At 44.1% G+C, this 15,263-nt stretch overlaps 1 protein-coding gene and 1 pseudogene across 1 annotated transcript; both read left to right on the forward strand.

The window, feature by feature from the left end:
* Positions 1 to 2,806: 2,806 nt before the first annotated feature.
* LOC112872398 (receptor-like protein EIX1) lies at positions 2,807 to 5,821 on the forward strand. Its single transcript, XM_025935476.1, has one exon. It carries the CDS (start codon positions 2,807 to 2,809, stop codon positions 5,819 to 5,821), a length of 3,015 nt encoding a protein of 1,004 aa, XP_025791261.1.
* Positions 5,822 to 6,971: 1,150 nt separating this feature from the next.
* Positions 6,972 to 9,291, forward strand: LOC112872400 (annotated as a pseudogene).
* Positions 9,292 to 15,263: the final 5,972 nt, after the last annotated feature.

The following is a 15,263-nucleotide window of genomic DNA, read 5'->3' on the forward strand; positions in this document are numbered from 1 at the left end:
GGCAGTTTCATTTCACACGGTTTGACTTGACCTGATGACGCGGCTCCCATCCACTGCGTTCTGTTTCCTTGCAGAGACCTCGCCATGAGTCTGCAGGTCTAAAGTGATTGTTAGTGACGAACTCGGAATTGGAGTAGTGGTTTCCAGGGAAAAAGGAGTGATTGCTAAGTGACAGAGTCTTGCTCGGCCGCCATCGATAGCTTGGTACTACATCCCAGCTAGAGGAAGCTATTGGTGAGAAGAATAGCCTCCGCTCCGGCTGCCAGAGGTGCCATTACTTACCAGCACAGCTGTTACTGACACTCTTTTTCTGAACAGTGGTTCCTGTGAACCATGTTGGAATCTGGAGCAACTTGCTACATATATATGTGTGTTGTTTCCACATCAAGCTTGAGAGAGTTCAAGTTATCTGAGTTGGATATGATGCTGCTACAAGTAACTTTTCGCATGGCAACATCATTGGACAAGGTGGTCATTCTATTGTCTTGAAGGTGTGTATCTGAATAAACTTATTATGACATTACCTCAAATGTGAGACTATTTGAATTAAGATGTTGGACTTCTTATGATTTCACGAGCTCCACAAATGGAGGCTTCCTTTCCCGATTCTTTTGCTCTGTGACGTTTCTTGAAAACGCTGTTTTACCCCTGCGTGGGTTCAAGCTCAGTGGGAGCTGTAAACAAAATACGCTGTTATGTTTCTGTTGCTTGGAAGAAATTTCAAGCGGAAGCTCGCGAATGCGGGCTTCTAGAACTCTAAAAAATGTATACCTGTTAACGAAAATTTCAAATTAGGAAAAAAAACATTCTTATGAATTAGTAGGATTTTTGCAGAATTTCAAGGTGCTGTCTCCTAATTCATGAATCGTCGTGAAATTGATTAGTAGAAACTAAAAAGAGCAGGCAACCAAAATACAAGACGGAAACACTATGGTCCCATTTTGCATGCCTCTGGCTTCTTAAGAAATGGCCTTGGCTCTGTTTTCTTCAGAAACGGCTTCTCCTATGGAGCAGCTTTTATGGTTCAGCTGCTAAAGCTAATTGAATTTTTCTTGGCATTATATGGGTTCTCCAGTTTTTACTGTAGAAAAAAATCTTGTATTCTAGCTAGTATATCGCTTCAGTCCATGAGCACTCAAGAAGACAACAACCTACTTTATGATTTTAGCCTTAGAATTTAGCCGCAACGTGAACCAAACTGGTTACTGAATGCTAAGAAAACTTACATATTTGCTTGTTGTGTAATACTAGTGTTGCAACAAATATAACTTACGTGGCTTTCCAACCCTTGCAAGTTGCAAGAGTTTCACGGCCACATTCCATCGAGCAGGTCACGGTCGCATTCGTTCTGTGATGACAGGAATGGAGACCAAGAACAGGAGCTCCTACCCTCTCTCTGCTAGCACGCGCGCGCAAGCGGGTGCGGCGCGAACCGAAGGCCACCTTCTTCAGCCGCCTCATCGTGCATCCGCGGCGGTGCCCAGCTCCTGCGTCAGCTCAGGAATAGCAGCTGAGCTGCGTGTTGAGTGTTAATGCAGTTGGCCGTTGGCCCACGCGACGACCGCCTGGAGTTTGGTTTGTAAAAGCGCTACTTTAGTACTTGGATTGAGCTTGGCTCGTGAAAGCTTGTTATGAATGTAAAAAAAAAATCAAAACTTCTTTTAAAAAAGATACAGTACTTGAAGAAGTCCTGAAATTTCCTTGTGTCCGTGTCCTTGGGGAGGATTTGAGAAAAAGAAAAATAAAGTTAACATGGTCCTCGTCAACTCGTCAAGGAAGTCTACGCCCTTCTTCTGGTTCACTGATGCGATGGTACCACATGGGCTGCTCTAGGCTGTCTCCAGCGATATCCTCTAAATCCCATCCTCTACATCCTTCATTTACAGAATTCTCTACAAGATTCTCTCCTCTATATCTCATTTCTCTCCAACAATGTTCTCTAAATCTCGTTCTCTATACATTAAACCCTATATTAGAAACGTATTTTGTTCCAAATTTTTGTACGTACGTATTTATCATACCTCAAACGCTATGGACATATTTTATTTTTATTTAATTCAGTGTCTGAAACGTAAAGAAAAAATAGAGAAGAGGAGAGAGAATCTCTATATATAGAGGAAACCTGTAGCGTTCTCTATTTTAGAGGACCATTTAGAGAACGGTGCTGGAGCAGAACGGAATCTTCCTCTATATATAGAGTACAGAACGCTTTACAGGCTGCCGATGGAGACAGCCTTATGGTTGGAATAATACCCTATAGATATATACTAGATGGAATAGGTGCGGAGGAATTGACTTAGAGGTGATGAATAGGGAAAAGATATTGTTTTGGAGATGGAGTTTAGAGGTTCACGAGTGTAGAGATATCTATGTAGTGTCACACACAGAACCCAAAATAAGTCTCTCAACTATGGGTAACATGCATAGGAGATGTTAAAGTGACATTTTGTATGCATTGGTGTCACTAACGGTAGATTTAACTCTATTTTACAGAGATTATGCTTTACATCCTGGTTCTGAAAAATAATAAAGCTGGGCCTGCCCCTTCGTAAGACCTTCATTCCTTCTCCGACAGTTCATGTGCTTGTGTTCTTGAGAAGACTTGGAGCCCCGTCAAGCAAGTCTCCGCCTCTGTTCCAGATGGCCGATGGTACTGTGCCACTGTGGCAGGGAGACTCCCCGTCAAGCAAGTTGCACTCTAATTTTAACTAGACTCAAATAATGATGAGGTACCCCATGGTTATGACTATAAAGGCATCGCAAGTGCTTAGTGTCTTTCAAAAATTGAAGCTCGTCCAGCATCAACATGCATGCCACAACCAGTCCAGCGCTAGTCCTCCTTTTTTCCATATGCACCACTTTCTTCCTTACCGGCAGTGATGGGAGAAGAAGCTGCCTCCCTGTCGAGAGGGACGCCTTGCTAGACTTCAAGAAGGGCATCACAAGTGACCCCGTCAACCTCCTATCTTCATGGCATGGTGAAGACTGCTGCCAGTGGAGAGGCGTCAGGTGCAGCAACGAGACAGGCCACGTCCTCAAGCTTTCCATCCGTAATCAGAACGCCGACACTCCCAATGGTTGTGAGGATGACAATGCTTTATCCGGCAAGATAAGTCCCTCTTTACTTTCCTTGACACAACTAGTGCACATGGACCTTAGCATGAATTGCTTCACGGGACATGTACCGTCGTTCTTGGGCTCAATGAAAAGGTTGCAATATCTCAACCTCTCTGGTTTAGTATTCAATGGTGAAGTGCCGCCTCAGCTTGGAAACCTATCTAGGTTGCAGTATCTGGACATTAGCTCCAAATATACCGAATTGGACATTTACTCAACGGACATCACCTGGTTAAAAAATCTACCTATGCTACAATACCTAAGCATGTGTGGTGTAAATCTCTCAAGAATATCAGACTGGCCACATGTGCTAAATAATATTCCATCTCTAAAGGTCATTGATCTTTCGTGCTGCGCCCTTGATAGTGCAAACCAGTCCATTCCATATCTGAATCTCACAAAAGTCGAGATTCTTCGTCTCCAAGGGAATTCTTTTCACCATGAAATTGCATCTTGTTGGTTTTGGAAGGTGACAAGCCTTAGATACCTTGATCTTAGATTTAACAAGTTTTTTGGCCAATTTCATAATGCATTAGAAAATATGAGATTCCTCCGAATCCTTGATTTGTCATCGAATCTAGACAACAACATTGAGATGAAAGGAAACTTTAAGAATCTCTGCAGTTTGGAAATCCTATACCTTACTCAGAACTTTATGAATGGGGAGATAGCAGTGTTGATGGAGTGGTTGTCACATTGTGCACAGGATATACTAAAGGAGCTGCATCTTGATTATAATAATTTCATTGGAGCCTTGCCAAATTTGATTGGGCGCTTCACCAGCTTGACCTTACTTGACCTTTCCCATAACAACCTCACTGGGAGTATTCCACCGGAGCTTGGTAACTGTTCTTCTTTGGTCACCCTTGATCTCTCCAACAACAACCTCACCGGGAGTATTCCACCAGAGCTTGCTAATTGTTCTTCTCTAGTCACCCTTGATATATCCACTAATCAGCTGAGGGGTACTGTACCGACTGAACTTGGTGCATATGCTAATTTGACTTCGCTGGTTCTAAGCAGCAACAATTTCACTAGTGTCATCACTGAAGAGCATTTTGCTGGTTTAACAAGCTTAAAAAAAGTTGACCTTTCATCAAACAAATTGAAGGTTGTAGTTGATAAAAGTTGGCTTGCTCCCTTCAGCCTGAATGTTGCACTATTTGGATCTTGCCAGATGGGTCATGTGTTCCCTGCTTGGCTTCAGCAGCAGCTAGAAATAACTAAACTTGACCTTTCAAGATCAGGTCTAGAGGACAACATTCCAGATTGGTTCTGGTCTACGTTTTCACAGGCCATATATATCGACATCTCCAACAACAAATTAGGTGGCAGCTTGCCAGCACATTTCAGTGATATGGCTGTTGAACAATTGTACCTTAGTTCGAACAGGCTTATTGGACCAGTACCACCACTGCCAAGAAATATCTATATTTTAGACATTTCCAACAATTCATTTTCAGGAACACTGCCATCTGATCTTGAAGCGCAAAAACTCCAGACCTTGCTTATGTACTCAAATCAAATTGGTGGCACCATTCCGGGATCCTTGTGTAAATTGGGTGGGTTGGTAGACTTGGATCTGTCCAACAATCTTTTCGAGGGTGAAATACCCCGATGTGTTGAGACTGAATCCAGTCCATCCTTAGAATTTCTGCTGGTAAGCAATAACAGTTTGTCAGGACCATTCCCAACATTTTTGTATAACTGCCCAGGTTTGCAGTTCTTGGACCTTGCAAGGAATAACTTCTCTGGAAGCTTACCTCCATGGATTGGGAATCTGAGTAGACTACAATTTCTGCAACTAAGTGGCAATACATTTTCTGGTAATATTCCAGATGAAATCAGAAACCTCAGCCAACTGCAATATTTGGATCTATCAAGCAATAACTTGTCTAGTGTTATACCTCAGCATCTATCAAATTTGACAGCAATGACATTGAAGAGGAAGAGCTACATATCATCATTTAAAGGACAATGGAGGCCTTATATTATTGGAGATAAAAATAGTCTGTTGATGGTACATGTATCTGGTCAATTTGGAGAAATCATTTCAATAATTACAAAGGGACAACAACTTAGATATGGTGGAGAATTGGCATATTTTGTGAGCATTGATTTGTCAGGAAACTCCTTGACCGGTGAGATTCCCTCATGTATTACTTACCTAGATGGTTTAAGAAACCTAAATCTATCATCAAACTTGCTGCGTGGAAATATTCCTAGCAATATTGGGGCCATGCGGACATTGGAATCACTTGACCTGTCCAAGAACAAAATTTCTGGTGAAATCCCACCGAGCATATCAAATCTGACATCCCTGAGCTACATGAACTTGTCCTACAACAATTTATCTGGAAGGATACCATCAGGCCGGCAACTTGACACCATCAGTGCGGACAACCCCTCGCTTATGTATATCGGAAACAGTGAGCTTTGCGGACCCCCTCTTCAAAATAGTTGTTCAGGAGAAGATGATGTCATCCATGGCGATCAAAGAAGTAGGCAGGAACATGACCCGATGTCCTTTTATCTTGGCCTTGTACTGGGACTTGTTGTGGGGTTGTGGGTGGTATTTTGCGCCCTGCTGTTCAAAAAGACATGGAGAATATCTTATTTCCAGTTCATTGATAAGTTGTATGACAGAATATATGTTTTTGTGTTTGTAAAGTGGGCGGTCTTGACTAGGAAGCAAGATAAATAAACAAAGGAGGCTGTCCATGCATTGCACGCCATGACGAATAAAAATTAGGGGGCTCTGTATGATGGGTGAACAAAGGCCAGGTGTTGTTTAATCCCTTCAGTTGCAGTGGATCTTGCAAACAATGTACTACGTATTGTCTTTAATGGAATATAGATCTGTCATCCATAATTTCATATTACATTTTTTTCTAACGAATTAATAGGATTTGTTTTGCACAATTTCATGGTACACTCTCCTAATTCGTGAATTGTTGTGAAAACGATTAATAATGGGTTAATTAGTTAGAGGCCACTGAACTTTAAACTAAAGGAGCAGACAAACAAAATACTACACGTAGAAAAAATAAGGTCCCATTTTGCAGGGCTATGGGTTGTCCTATGAAGCAACTTTTATAGTGAAGGTGCTAAAACCGCTTGAAAATTGTTTGGCAAAACACATGATCTCCAGATTTTTAGATAAAAAACTTGTATTTTATATTGCTTTAGACTAGTAGTATCATTCAATAAGACAACAACCTACTTTTTGATTTTAGCTGCAATGTGAATCAAACAGGTTACTAAATCCCAAAAAAGTTAGACGGACCTTAACACTTGCCCACTTTTCTTTTCTTTTAGAAAACCACCAGAAAATAGATCAGGAAATTAAGCCTTATTAATTCACCCATGTTGGTTACAGCTTGGTTATAATTAGTTTAATCATGTAGCATGTGAATGTGGTAAAAAAAAGTAACGAAAAGAAGGTAGATCTGATTAATTTTTAAGAAAATGGATCGGAATATGGATGCTCACATTGGTATTTTTATTTGTTTTCTTTCAAGTATTGAGGAATACACAGCAGCAGTATGGTGTATATCTTGTCAGATATCTGATATCTCCTTTATCATGGCGCACCGCTATATTCCTTCCCTACGTTTATGTGCCATTTGAGATTATTCTTTTTATACAGTAAATAATGTTGGCTATAAAAATAGTCAATACAACAGCAATTTTTAATTATGAGTTTAGAATTCCAAATAAAATTTTACCAGGTGTGCTGCATTGCCTGTCAGAAATCTAATTTCAGAACTAAGAGTTTTTGTTCTACAGCAGGAATCGACCACCTGACAGGTGAGAGACTACCTTCAGATATTACTCAACCAGTTCACTCAGAAGTACCATGTAGAGCAGCCCTGCGGCGTCACCAGGCACCTTCTGCGTCAGCACAACAGGATGAATGGGACCTTCTATTATCCGACGCAGCTACCGCCAAGACCCGTAACTTTCTTTCTTGGTTCTTGCATTGACGAATGTCATCGCTGAAGTGTTGTGGGAGTCCAACTCTTTATCTCGACTTAGTTTGCCTTTTCAGATGAATTTGCACAACCTAACTCTTGTGCTTTGACATTGCTGTGTATGGGGATATTTTTTTATGATAGGTTTTACAATATTCAGCTTGTCAAAGCTGGAGGAGGCTACAGATAATTTTTTGGAGGACAACATCATTGGACGTGGTGCCTTCGCTACTGTCTATAGGGTACTCCGTGCAGTTTGCTAATTTTATTTTGGATCGATTTCCTATAATGGATTCTTCTTGCTAATATGATACTGTTCATTTTACTCCTGGCCCAAGGGAAACATACATGCATGATTTCACTTTCCTATATATGTAAGGTTTGACATGGCATATCCAATATAATTTTAGCAGCCCTGTCAAAAATAGTAATATAAACATCTCTTTTTAATTAATGCAACTTTCTTGAGATCACTTGAGACCTCCAAATATTTTGGCCTTCCTGCTTTCAGGGTGTTTTACATGATGGACTTGTGGTTGCCATCAAGAAAATTCAATATCCATATCAACTTTCCAGGAAGCACATATGTGATAAACTCACTCATGTTTCAAAGCTTGAGCACAAGAATATAGTTCAACTTCTTGGATATGGACATGGAGTCCTAGAGACGACAGAGAGGTTCCAAGACAAAAAAGGTAGTGGTTTCGAAGATGATCTGTTTTTTGGTGGAAGAGTACATGCCAAATGGAAACTTGGACAACATTATCCAAGGTATATGCATTTCCATTGGCATATTACATTGAATTTTTTTTCACCTATGATAACTCCCGTATCTTGAACCAATAGTTATTTTCGCATGTTCATTTCTATTTTGCAGGTTCTCAACTTGATTGGTCCTCTCGCCTCTTGCTAATTCAGGGGATAGCAAACGGCCTACAATACCTGCACGAGCAACAATTTGTCCATTTGGATCTAAAACCAAACAATGTCCTCATAGACTCTGGCATGAATCCAAAGATAACTGACTTTGGTACGGTAGAGCCAGAATGCTGGGCCAAGGTGATGGTGCGACAATTCATGACACCCACTACCTATTAGCAGGCACAATGTAAGTCTACCATTCCGAAGTATTTTTAGTAACAAAAACTTGACAATGTGCCACCTGGACTAACACGAGTGGCACTGTATACTGTATATTGAATTTTTTAATATAATACTGTAGAGTTGGTTGTATGCACCGACTAGTTCAGCCTAAAAGTTTAAGTTCATAGGAACAAGGTGGACAATGCAGTTATGCTTCAACAGACATGATGCTCAATGAGGATATAAGCTGAATAATGATTCTAGTGGAAAATGAGAATTTGTTATTTTGGATTAAAGGACTGGTGTAAAACGCAATGAAACCTCATTAATAATGCGATATTATGCTAATAGCAGAATGCTACACACACATGAGGTTTTGTGCGGCTCATAGAAAATTAGGTGGTTCGGTGTCCAATCCTTTTCCTTCCATTTCCCCTAAGATTACTAATTTTCACTTGACCATCCAGGGGATATATGCCTCCAGAATATATCATGGAAGGCATTGTGTCCAAAATGTATGATGTGTAAGTTTTGGTGTCATCCTCCTTGAGACCATTAGCGGTATGTGCGGATCTAAGCCCACTCGGCGCCAATCTTCAATTGCATGGGTAAGTATAAGGGATTAGAAAAAAACAATTGTGTCATCCTAGCTACAAACTTTATCGCCCTTCTACAATGATTTCTTTCAGGCTTGGGTAGCGCGAGAAGCTGGACGTATGGAGGGGTTACTTGATCCGTCCCTGTGTTTTGAGTCACAGCTACATGAGGCAAGAAGATGCTTGGAGATAGGGCTACTGTGCACTTAATCTGATCGGGCAGACCGGCCCAGTATGCTGGATGTTGTCGAAATGCTGGACACTGAGAAAGAGTTACCGACCCCAAAGCAACCAAAATACACCGAAGGAAGAAGTGCCTGATGATCACACAGATTTTCATCTGCTCCATGTTCTTCGCTATGTCCTGTTCCTACACAACATAAATATTTAAACTTTCAATAAACCAAAACTCCATGGCACATGAATGGCCAGATGAGAATATGTATGTGCACTTCTCTGCAAGCTTGATTGTGTTGTGTTCTTCCCTTATAAACCATAAAAAAAGAAGTTCTTCCCTTTCATGTAAACTGAAGAGGAAGCTTCTTGAATTCTGACAGCAGCATCAATCATATTGCTGCTTGTTCAAAGATTTGCACTGTTATAAATTTATTGTGCGTACTAAAGTCGAGCTTCCAAGCAGATATGTCGTGAATAATGTTGCAATCTAAAAATTTTGTATTCTTGAGGAAAGCCGGATCCTTGACCTGTTCACTGATCAAGAACTCGATTGTTTTGATTGGATTAGCAATTGGGCTTCCGATGATCTCTGTCCAGCGAACTAGCTCAAGAAGTAGAACGGATCCACCGTTCCTGAGGAAGCAGTTTGCACTTTGCGCAGAGAGTATTCTGAAGCCATATGTTGCTCGCTCATCGTCGCTGCCCATGAGCGGTGAACTGCTCAATGCGGTTGCAGAAGGGCTAAGAGGAGGGATCGGAGCGCACGACGCCAGTCTTCTATGGGTAGACTCGTTTGGCAGCGGCGGCGGCGGCAAGGTCTCCAGGAGGAAGGACGTCGCCGTCGGGGGGCCGCCGGGACTCGCCGGGGCCCAGGCGAGCCGCGGCGTGCGGCGGGGACGGTGGCATGGCGATCCCATGGGGTGGACGGTGTTTGAGATACCGACCGGGTGGACGGTATTTCAAATACCGTCCACCCCCTGGCTGCCTAGGAGTCGTCAGATCGAGCATGTGCGGCTCAGATCGGCGCTTCGTCAGAGAGTCTTCCTCTTCCTCGCGAGACTTGGAGGCTTGGAGTTCGATCATCAGGCCGCCGTTCCCCGGCCGGCCCGGCTCATGAGTCATGAGGCTCCCTCGCTGCTGCACAGCACGGCGCCATGTCTGCCGGCCGCGTACAGCGTCCGCCCCCGGTGCTCCCGCGCAGGAGAGAAGGAGCACCGCCGTGATCATGAGCGTACGCGGGAGCCCGTACCGCGTCACGACTCAGGAGGGCCTCGCCGCCTCGGAGGCGTACTCAGCGGCGACGCGGCCGGCGTAGTTCCATATGCTGATGAGGGAGACGAAGGCTTCCACGCTCTTGGACGGGTATTCCAGCAACGTACTGCCCGATCTGCCCCATGTTGTCGATCGCCGTCAGCGTGCCGCCGGCGCCGCAGGTGATGGCCTTGAACTTGAACAGGATCAGCATGTCCACGCTCACCAGAGCCTGCGGGATGGAGTAGTCCTCGCCGTGCGCCGGGGAATGTGCGTGTCAACCAGGAGCCGGGACAGGAAGACGACGGCAGCGGCGAAGGTCTCCAGGAGGAAGGACGTTGCAGGCGATGCCCGCCGGGACTCGCCGGCGCCCAGGCGATCTGCAGCGTGCGGCGGAGACGGCATTCTGGCGATCCCAGGGGTGGACGGTATTTGAAACACCGTCCACCCCCTGGGTGCTTATCTGCCGTCCGATGGAGCCTGTCTTCCTCTTCCTCGCGAGGCCTGGGAGTTCGACGGGTCACGTACGCCAAGGCCAATGAATCAGGGCCGCTCGCTCCGCCGCCCGTCCCCTGGCCGGTCGGAGACGCGGCGGGCGCGGCGTGGGGCGGCGGGGGTGCGAGTTTCTGGTGCTCCGGCCGGTGTGCCGTGTATAGGAGAGGGGACGGAAGGTGCTTGTAGAAATTCCCTTGCCCTTTTGAAGCCTTCCGTGGCGCTGCCGGCGCCTCAGCTTGCCATCCGGTTACCTTCTTCTCGGCTTCTGCTGTTCTTGGCTATAGTTGATCATGGAGGCAGGGTTGGGCACGTACGGATGGTTCCTTCAGCAGAATTTTGCGTCAGCTTTTCTCATGCACGAACGTGTAGTAATTACGCCTCTAAGTCAGAAATTACCATTTAGCAGTAGCGTTTCAAAAATTGCATCATCAGATGCATGATCAACCGTCATATTTGTTTCAGAAATCTTGGCATGCATGTTTCATAGTTCTTCACCTTTGTTTCACATACGCAAAGAATTTATACAAGCACATATCTAAATTAAACTCAGCTTCTGTCCCTATTTCTTCCCTGATCAATATTATTACTAGCTTTCAAAAAAAAATATTATTACTTTATCTAGATGTGCTTTACATCCCACAACAGTATTTCTTATCATTTCTTTGTCATTTACAATTGGCTGTTCTTCTCATTATGATATATTTAACCAAAAGATACAGCGCCCCCGTTACAACCGATCATCGTGGCCACCAGACTGGAGGAATTCTTCGTCAAGGGTCTCATGGAGCTGCCACAACAACCACCCCAACCTTTCTTCCTTGACCTTCCCCAGAATTCCAATGGCAGGAGCGAGGGCTGCCATCATGTCCCTAATGACATGACGCTCCCTTACATCTCTCGCGTGCTCTTGGAGGATGACGTTGACGATAAGCTCGATGATCACCCTGCTCTACTCCAGGTGCAGCAGCCCTTTGCTCAAATCCTCTCCTCCTCTTCCTATGGCACCAGCACCGGTAACGCGGAAGGTGCCAAAGAGTTGTTGCAAGATGGCAGCGACGATGAAAGCACTTTCAACCTCAACTCAGCCTTATCCAAGGGCACCGACGCAGTGCGGGCGTTCTTGAAAGGCATGGAAGAGGCAAACATGCTCTTGCCCAAAGACAACAAGTTTAGAGGGGATGTGCCGGTGAATCAGATGGTCCAGGAAAGCAGCAATCATAGTGGGGACAAGAAGAGGTATGATAGGGATAACCATACGGAGGAAGAAATAAGGACCAGCAAAACTGCAAAGATGATCAAGGATCCAGAGGAGAATTGTGCCAATGAGATGCTTGACGAAATGATGTTGCATGCCTACGAGACATGCATCAGGGGCATGGACGAGCTGCGTGCCTCCATGGACAGTAAGGTGGAGAAGGAAAACAGGAAGAACTGTAGCAAGGCGGCCAAGGGCAATGTGGTGGACATACGGACATTGCTGATCTCTTGTGCGCAGGCAGTGGCAACAAACAACCACATGGGGGCGTGTGAGCTGCTGAAGAAAATCAAGCGACATGCATCGGCAACAGGCGATGCCACACAACGGGTAGCTCAGTGTTCACCAAGGGGCTAGAGGCACGGCTAGTGGGCACAGGTAGCCAGCTTTGGCAGTTGCTCATGGCAGAGCGTCCCTCAGTAGTGGAGTTCCTCAAGGCCTACAGACTTTACTTCGCAGCCTGCTGCTTCAACAAGGTGGCGCTCAGTTTTTCGACGATGACCATCTATCATGCCATGGTGGGTAAGAGGAAGCTGCACATTGTGGATTACGGTATGCATTTCGGGTTCCAATGGGCAGGCTTTCTCCGCTTGCTAGCGGGTAGAGAAGGGTGGCCCGACAGAGGTGAAGATCACCGCCATAGCAGGCCCTCCCAAGCTCAAGTCCTGTCCAGCAGAGCGGATTGAGGAACTAGGGTGCCGGCTCAGCAAATGTGCCCATGAGTTTGGCTTGGCTTCTTTCAAGTTCCACACAATCACGATGAAGTGGGAGGATGTTCGCATCGAAGACTTGAACACCGACGCAGGTGAGGTGCTCGTCGTGAACGACCTCTTCAATTTCAGCACCTTGATGGACGAGAGCGTGTTTTTTGACAGCCAAAGCCCTAGGGACACCGTCCTCAGTAACATCAGGAAGATGAGGCCGGACGTGTTCATCCAGAGAGTTTTGAATTGTTCATGCGGTTCCTCATTCTTGACACGGTTTCGAGAGGTGATGTCCTATTACCTGGCACTATTTGACATACTGGATGCAACCATGCCAAGGGAGAGCAAATCTCGAGTGGTGCTGGAGCAGTTCGTGCTTGGTCGTCCTGCACTGAACATCATTGCCTGCGAGGGCCCAGATTTGGTGGAACGCCCTGAGAAGTATAGGCAGTGGCAGGTGAGAAACCAACGGGCAGGGTTGAGGCAGCTGCCACTGAGATCAAGAATTGTAGAGGTAGTGAAAGATTCAGTCCAGAAGCACCACCACAAGGACTTTTTGATCAGTGAGGATGGCCAATGGCTTCTACAAGGGTGGATGGGGCGCGTCCTCTTTGCCCACTCGACATGGGTGGCCGAAGACATCTCTTCTCGATGATTCTTTAGTTTTTTGAGAGAGAAACACGAGGGGGGCGCCCCGACATACTGTGCTAGAATATATTAAAAAAAGGGAAAGAGAGTTTTGGTGAGTACACTTTAGTTCTTATGATGCTGAAAGATATAGCATGGTGTTCAGCAGCTCCCTGTGAAGTAGATCTACATATATCCATGAATATAGGTTGATTGAACTGTTTACTCACTCAGGCTTGCTGCTGATAGTAACGTTGATCACTGCGTGTTGTTGAAGTATCTGTATGATCAAGTATTGTGGGCTAATATAGACAATAAGTGTGGGTGCCATTGGGAAAGTATTTGTGACTTCATGTTATCAATGATGATTTTTTAGAAAAAGGAATATCTCCAACCTCTGCGGCCGCATATGGCCCAATCCTTACACCATTCTTAGCACAAGTGCTGTCAATATATAAATCAACACATAACACGAGAAAAATTAAAAGCAGAGTTTATTATTGCTTCTTCATTCGTTTTTAGCAAAAATATCGAAGGCAACAATCTCCAGCGCTGTCACACCCCAAAATCTCACTATTGACAACCTAATAATGAGCAAGTCCAATTAGATCCACATCAAAAAATCTTGCTCAATACAATCAATCAGACCTGGACGCACAACTACTCTTTACTGTACTCCCAATCTGAGGTGTCAACAATGAACGGGCACGTACACTTGGATCTACAGCTCAGCACGAGCAAGAAATTATCGAAACATATGCGTACAATCATAACAAACCAACCAACTTTGTCTTACTCATTCATGGATAGTAGATGTTGTATGTAATAACTGAAAAGCTAAATGGAGTTATATATGGAGAGGTTTCAGACTTAACTAGAAAAAAATATTTCACTATTTTTTCATAAAGGAAATATTTTCTTTCTATTAGTTTATCTCACACTCAGCTAGGAGTATCTGGTATGCGCAAATTCGCTTCTTAAATTTTGTCATGAGAAAAGCAACATCTAACAAATTGAAACGTAACCTATTAATCCATTGCTATAGTATGCGGATCTAACAAAAAAGAAAAGGAACTTTATAGCCCGTAATATAATTTGCGCACCTGCGGACTTCCCTTGCATGTCCAGGTTACTGGGCTGACATGCAAGGAGATTTAGCGGGGATGTTATTCATAGCACGTGCGACTGGCTGCCGTATCATCGCATATGTCCGTTGGAGATAATAATATTCTAAAATATTTTATCTTATTTTAAAATATTTTATTTTATTTTAGAATATTATTATCTCTAGCGGACATGTGCGATGATAAAACAGCTAGACGCAGTGCGATGAATAACGTCCCCCGAGATCGAGAGACAATTAAAAACGAAAGGAGTTGAGCGCGCTGGCCCACGTGTCCGTGTACTGCAGAGGAGCCTCGTACAATTATGTTATAGAGCATCAAAGGGCACGGGAGCAGAGACAGTGACCCTATTGGAGGTGTGCTAGATTATCTCTTTGTCGCTCGCTAGCGTGATTCTTTTCCTAGTTCTCTCTCCTCTAAGTTGAATAAATTTTGACCTGAGCCGTCATTTCGACAGCCATTGGAGATACCCTAAGAGAAAAGGTAACTTAGTAGTTCATGGATGTAATAAGTTCATGGATTTAAGAAAAGTGACTTTGTGATGCGTTGATGCAACTTGTGCATCAAATTAAATTCTCAAGAGGTCAACTCATTGTTCGTATATGTAACTTACGTAATAAGTAAATTTTTAGTTCATCATACTTGCGGACCATAGGATATAATATCTGGTTTATTCAACATAATTATACGAGAAGATGTAATTTTTTTAGTCCATTGATACATGTAAGTTGTTGAAACCAAGTTCCAAGCTATGTGCATGCGTCCTTAGTACGAAGGCGATTTGAGTAAATAATTTCCCCGCCTCTCGAGGGCAGATTTTCACAAGGGAAGGATGGTGACAACCCGTGTTTCTATCCATG

This window comes from Panicum hallii, chromosome 8 (genome assembly GCF_002211085.1).
Source record: "Panicum hallii strain FIL2 chromosome 8, PHallii_v3.1, whole genome shotgun sequence".
Taxonomy (NCBI): Eukaryota; Viridiplantae; Streptophyta; class Magnoliopsida; order Poales; family Poaceae; genus Panicum; species Panicum hallii.

Excerpts from the sequence above, each read along its gene's own strand:
- LOC112872398 (XM_025935476.1), top strand. The coding sequence starts at position 2,807 with ATGCATGCCACAACCAGTCCAGCGCTAGTCCTCCTTTTTTCCATATGC.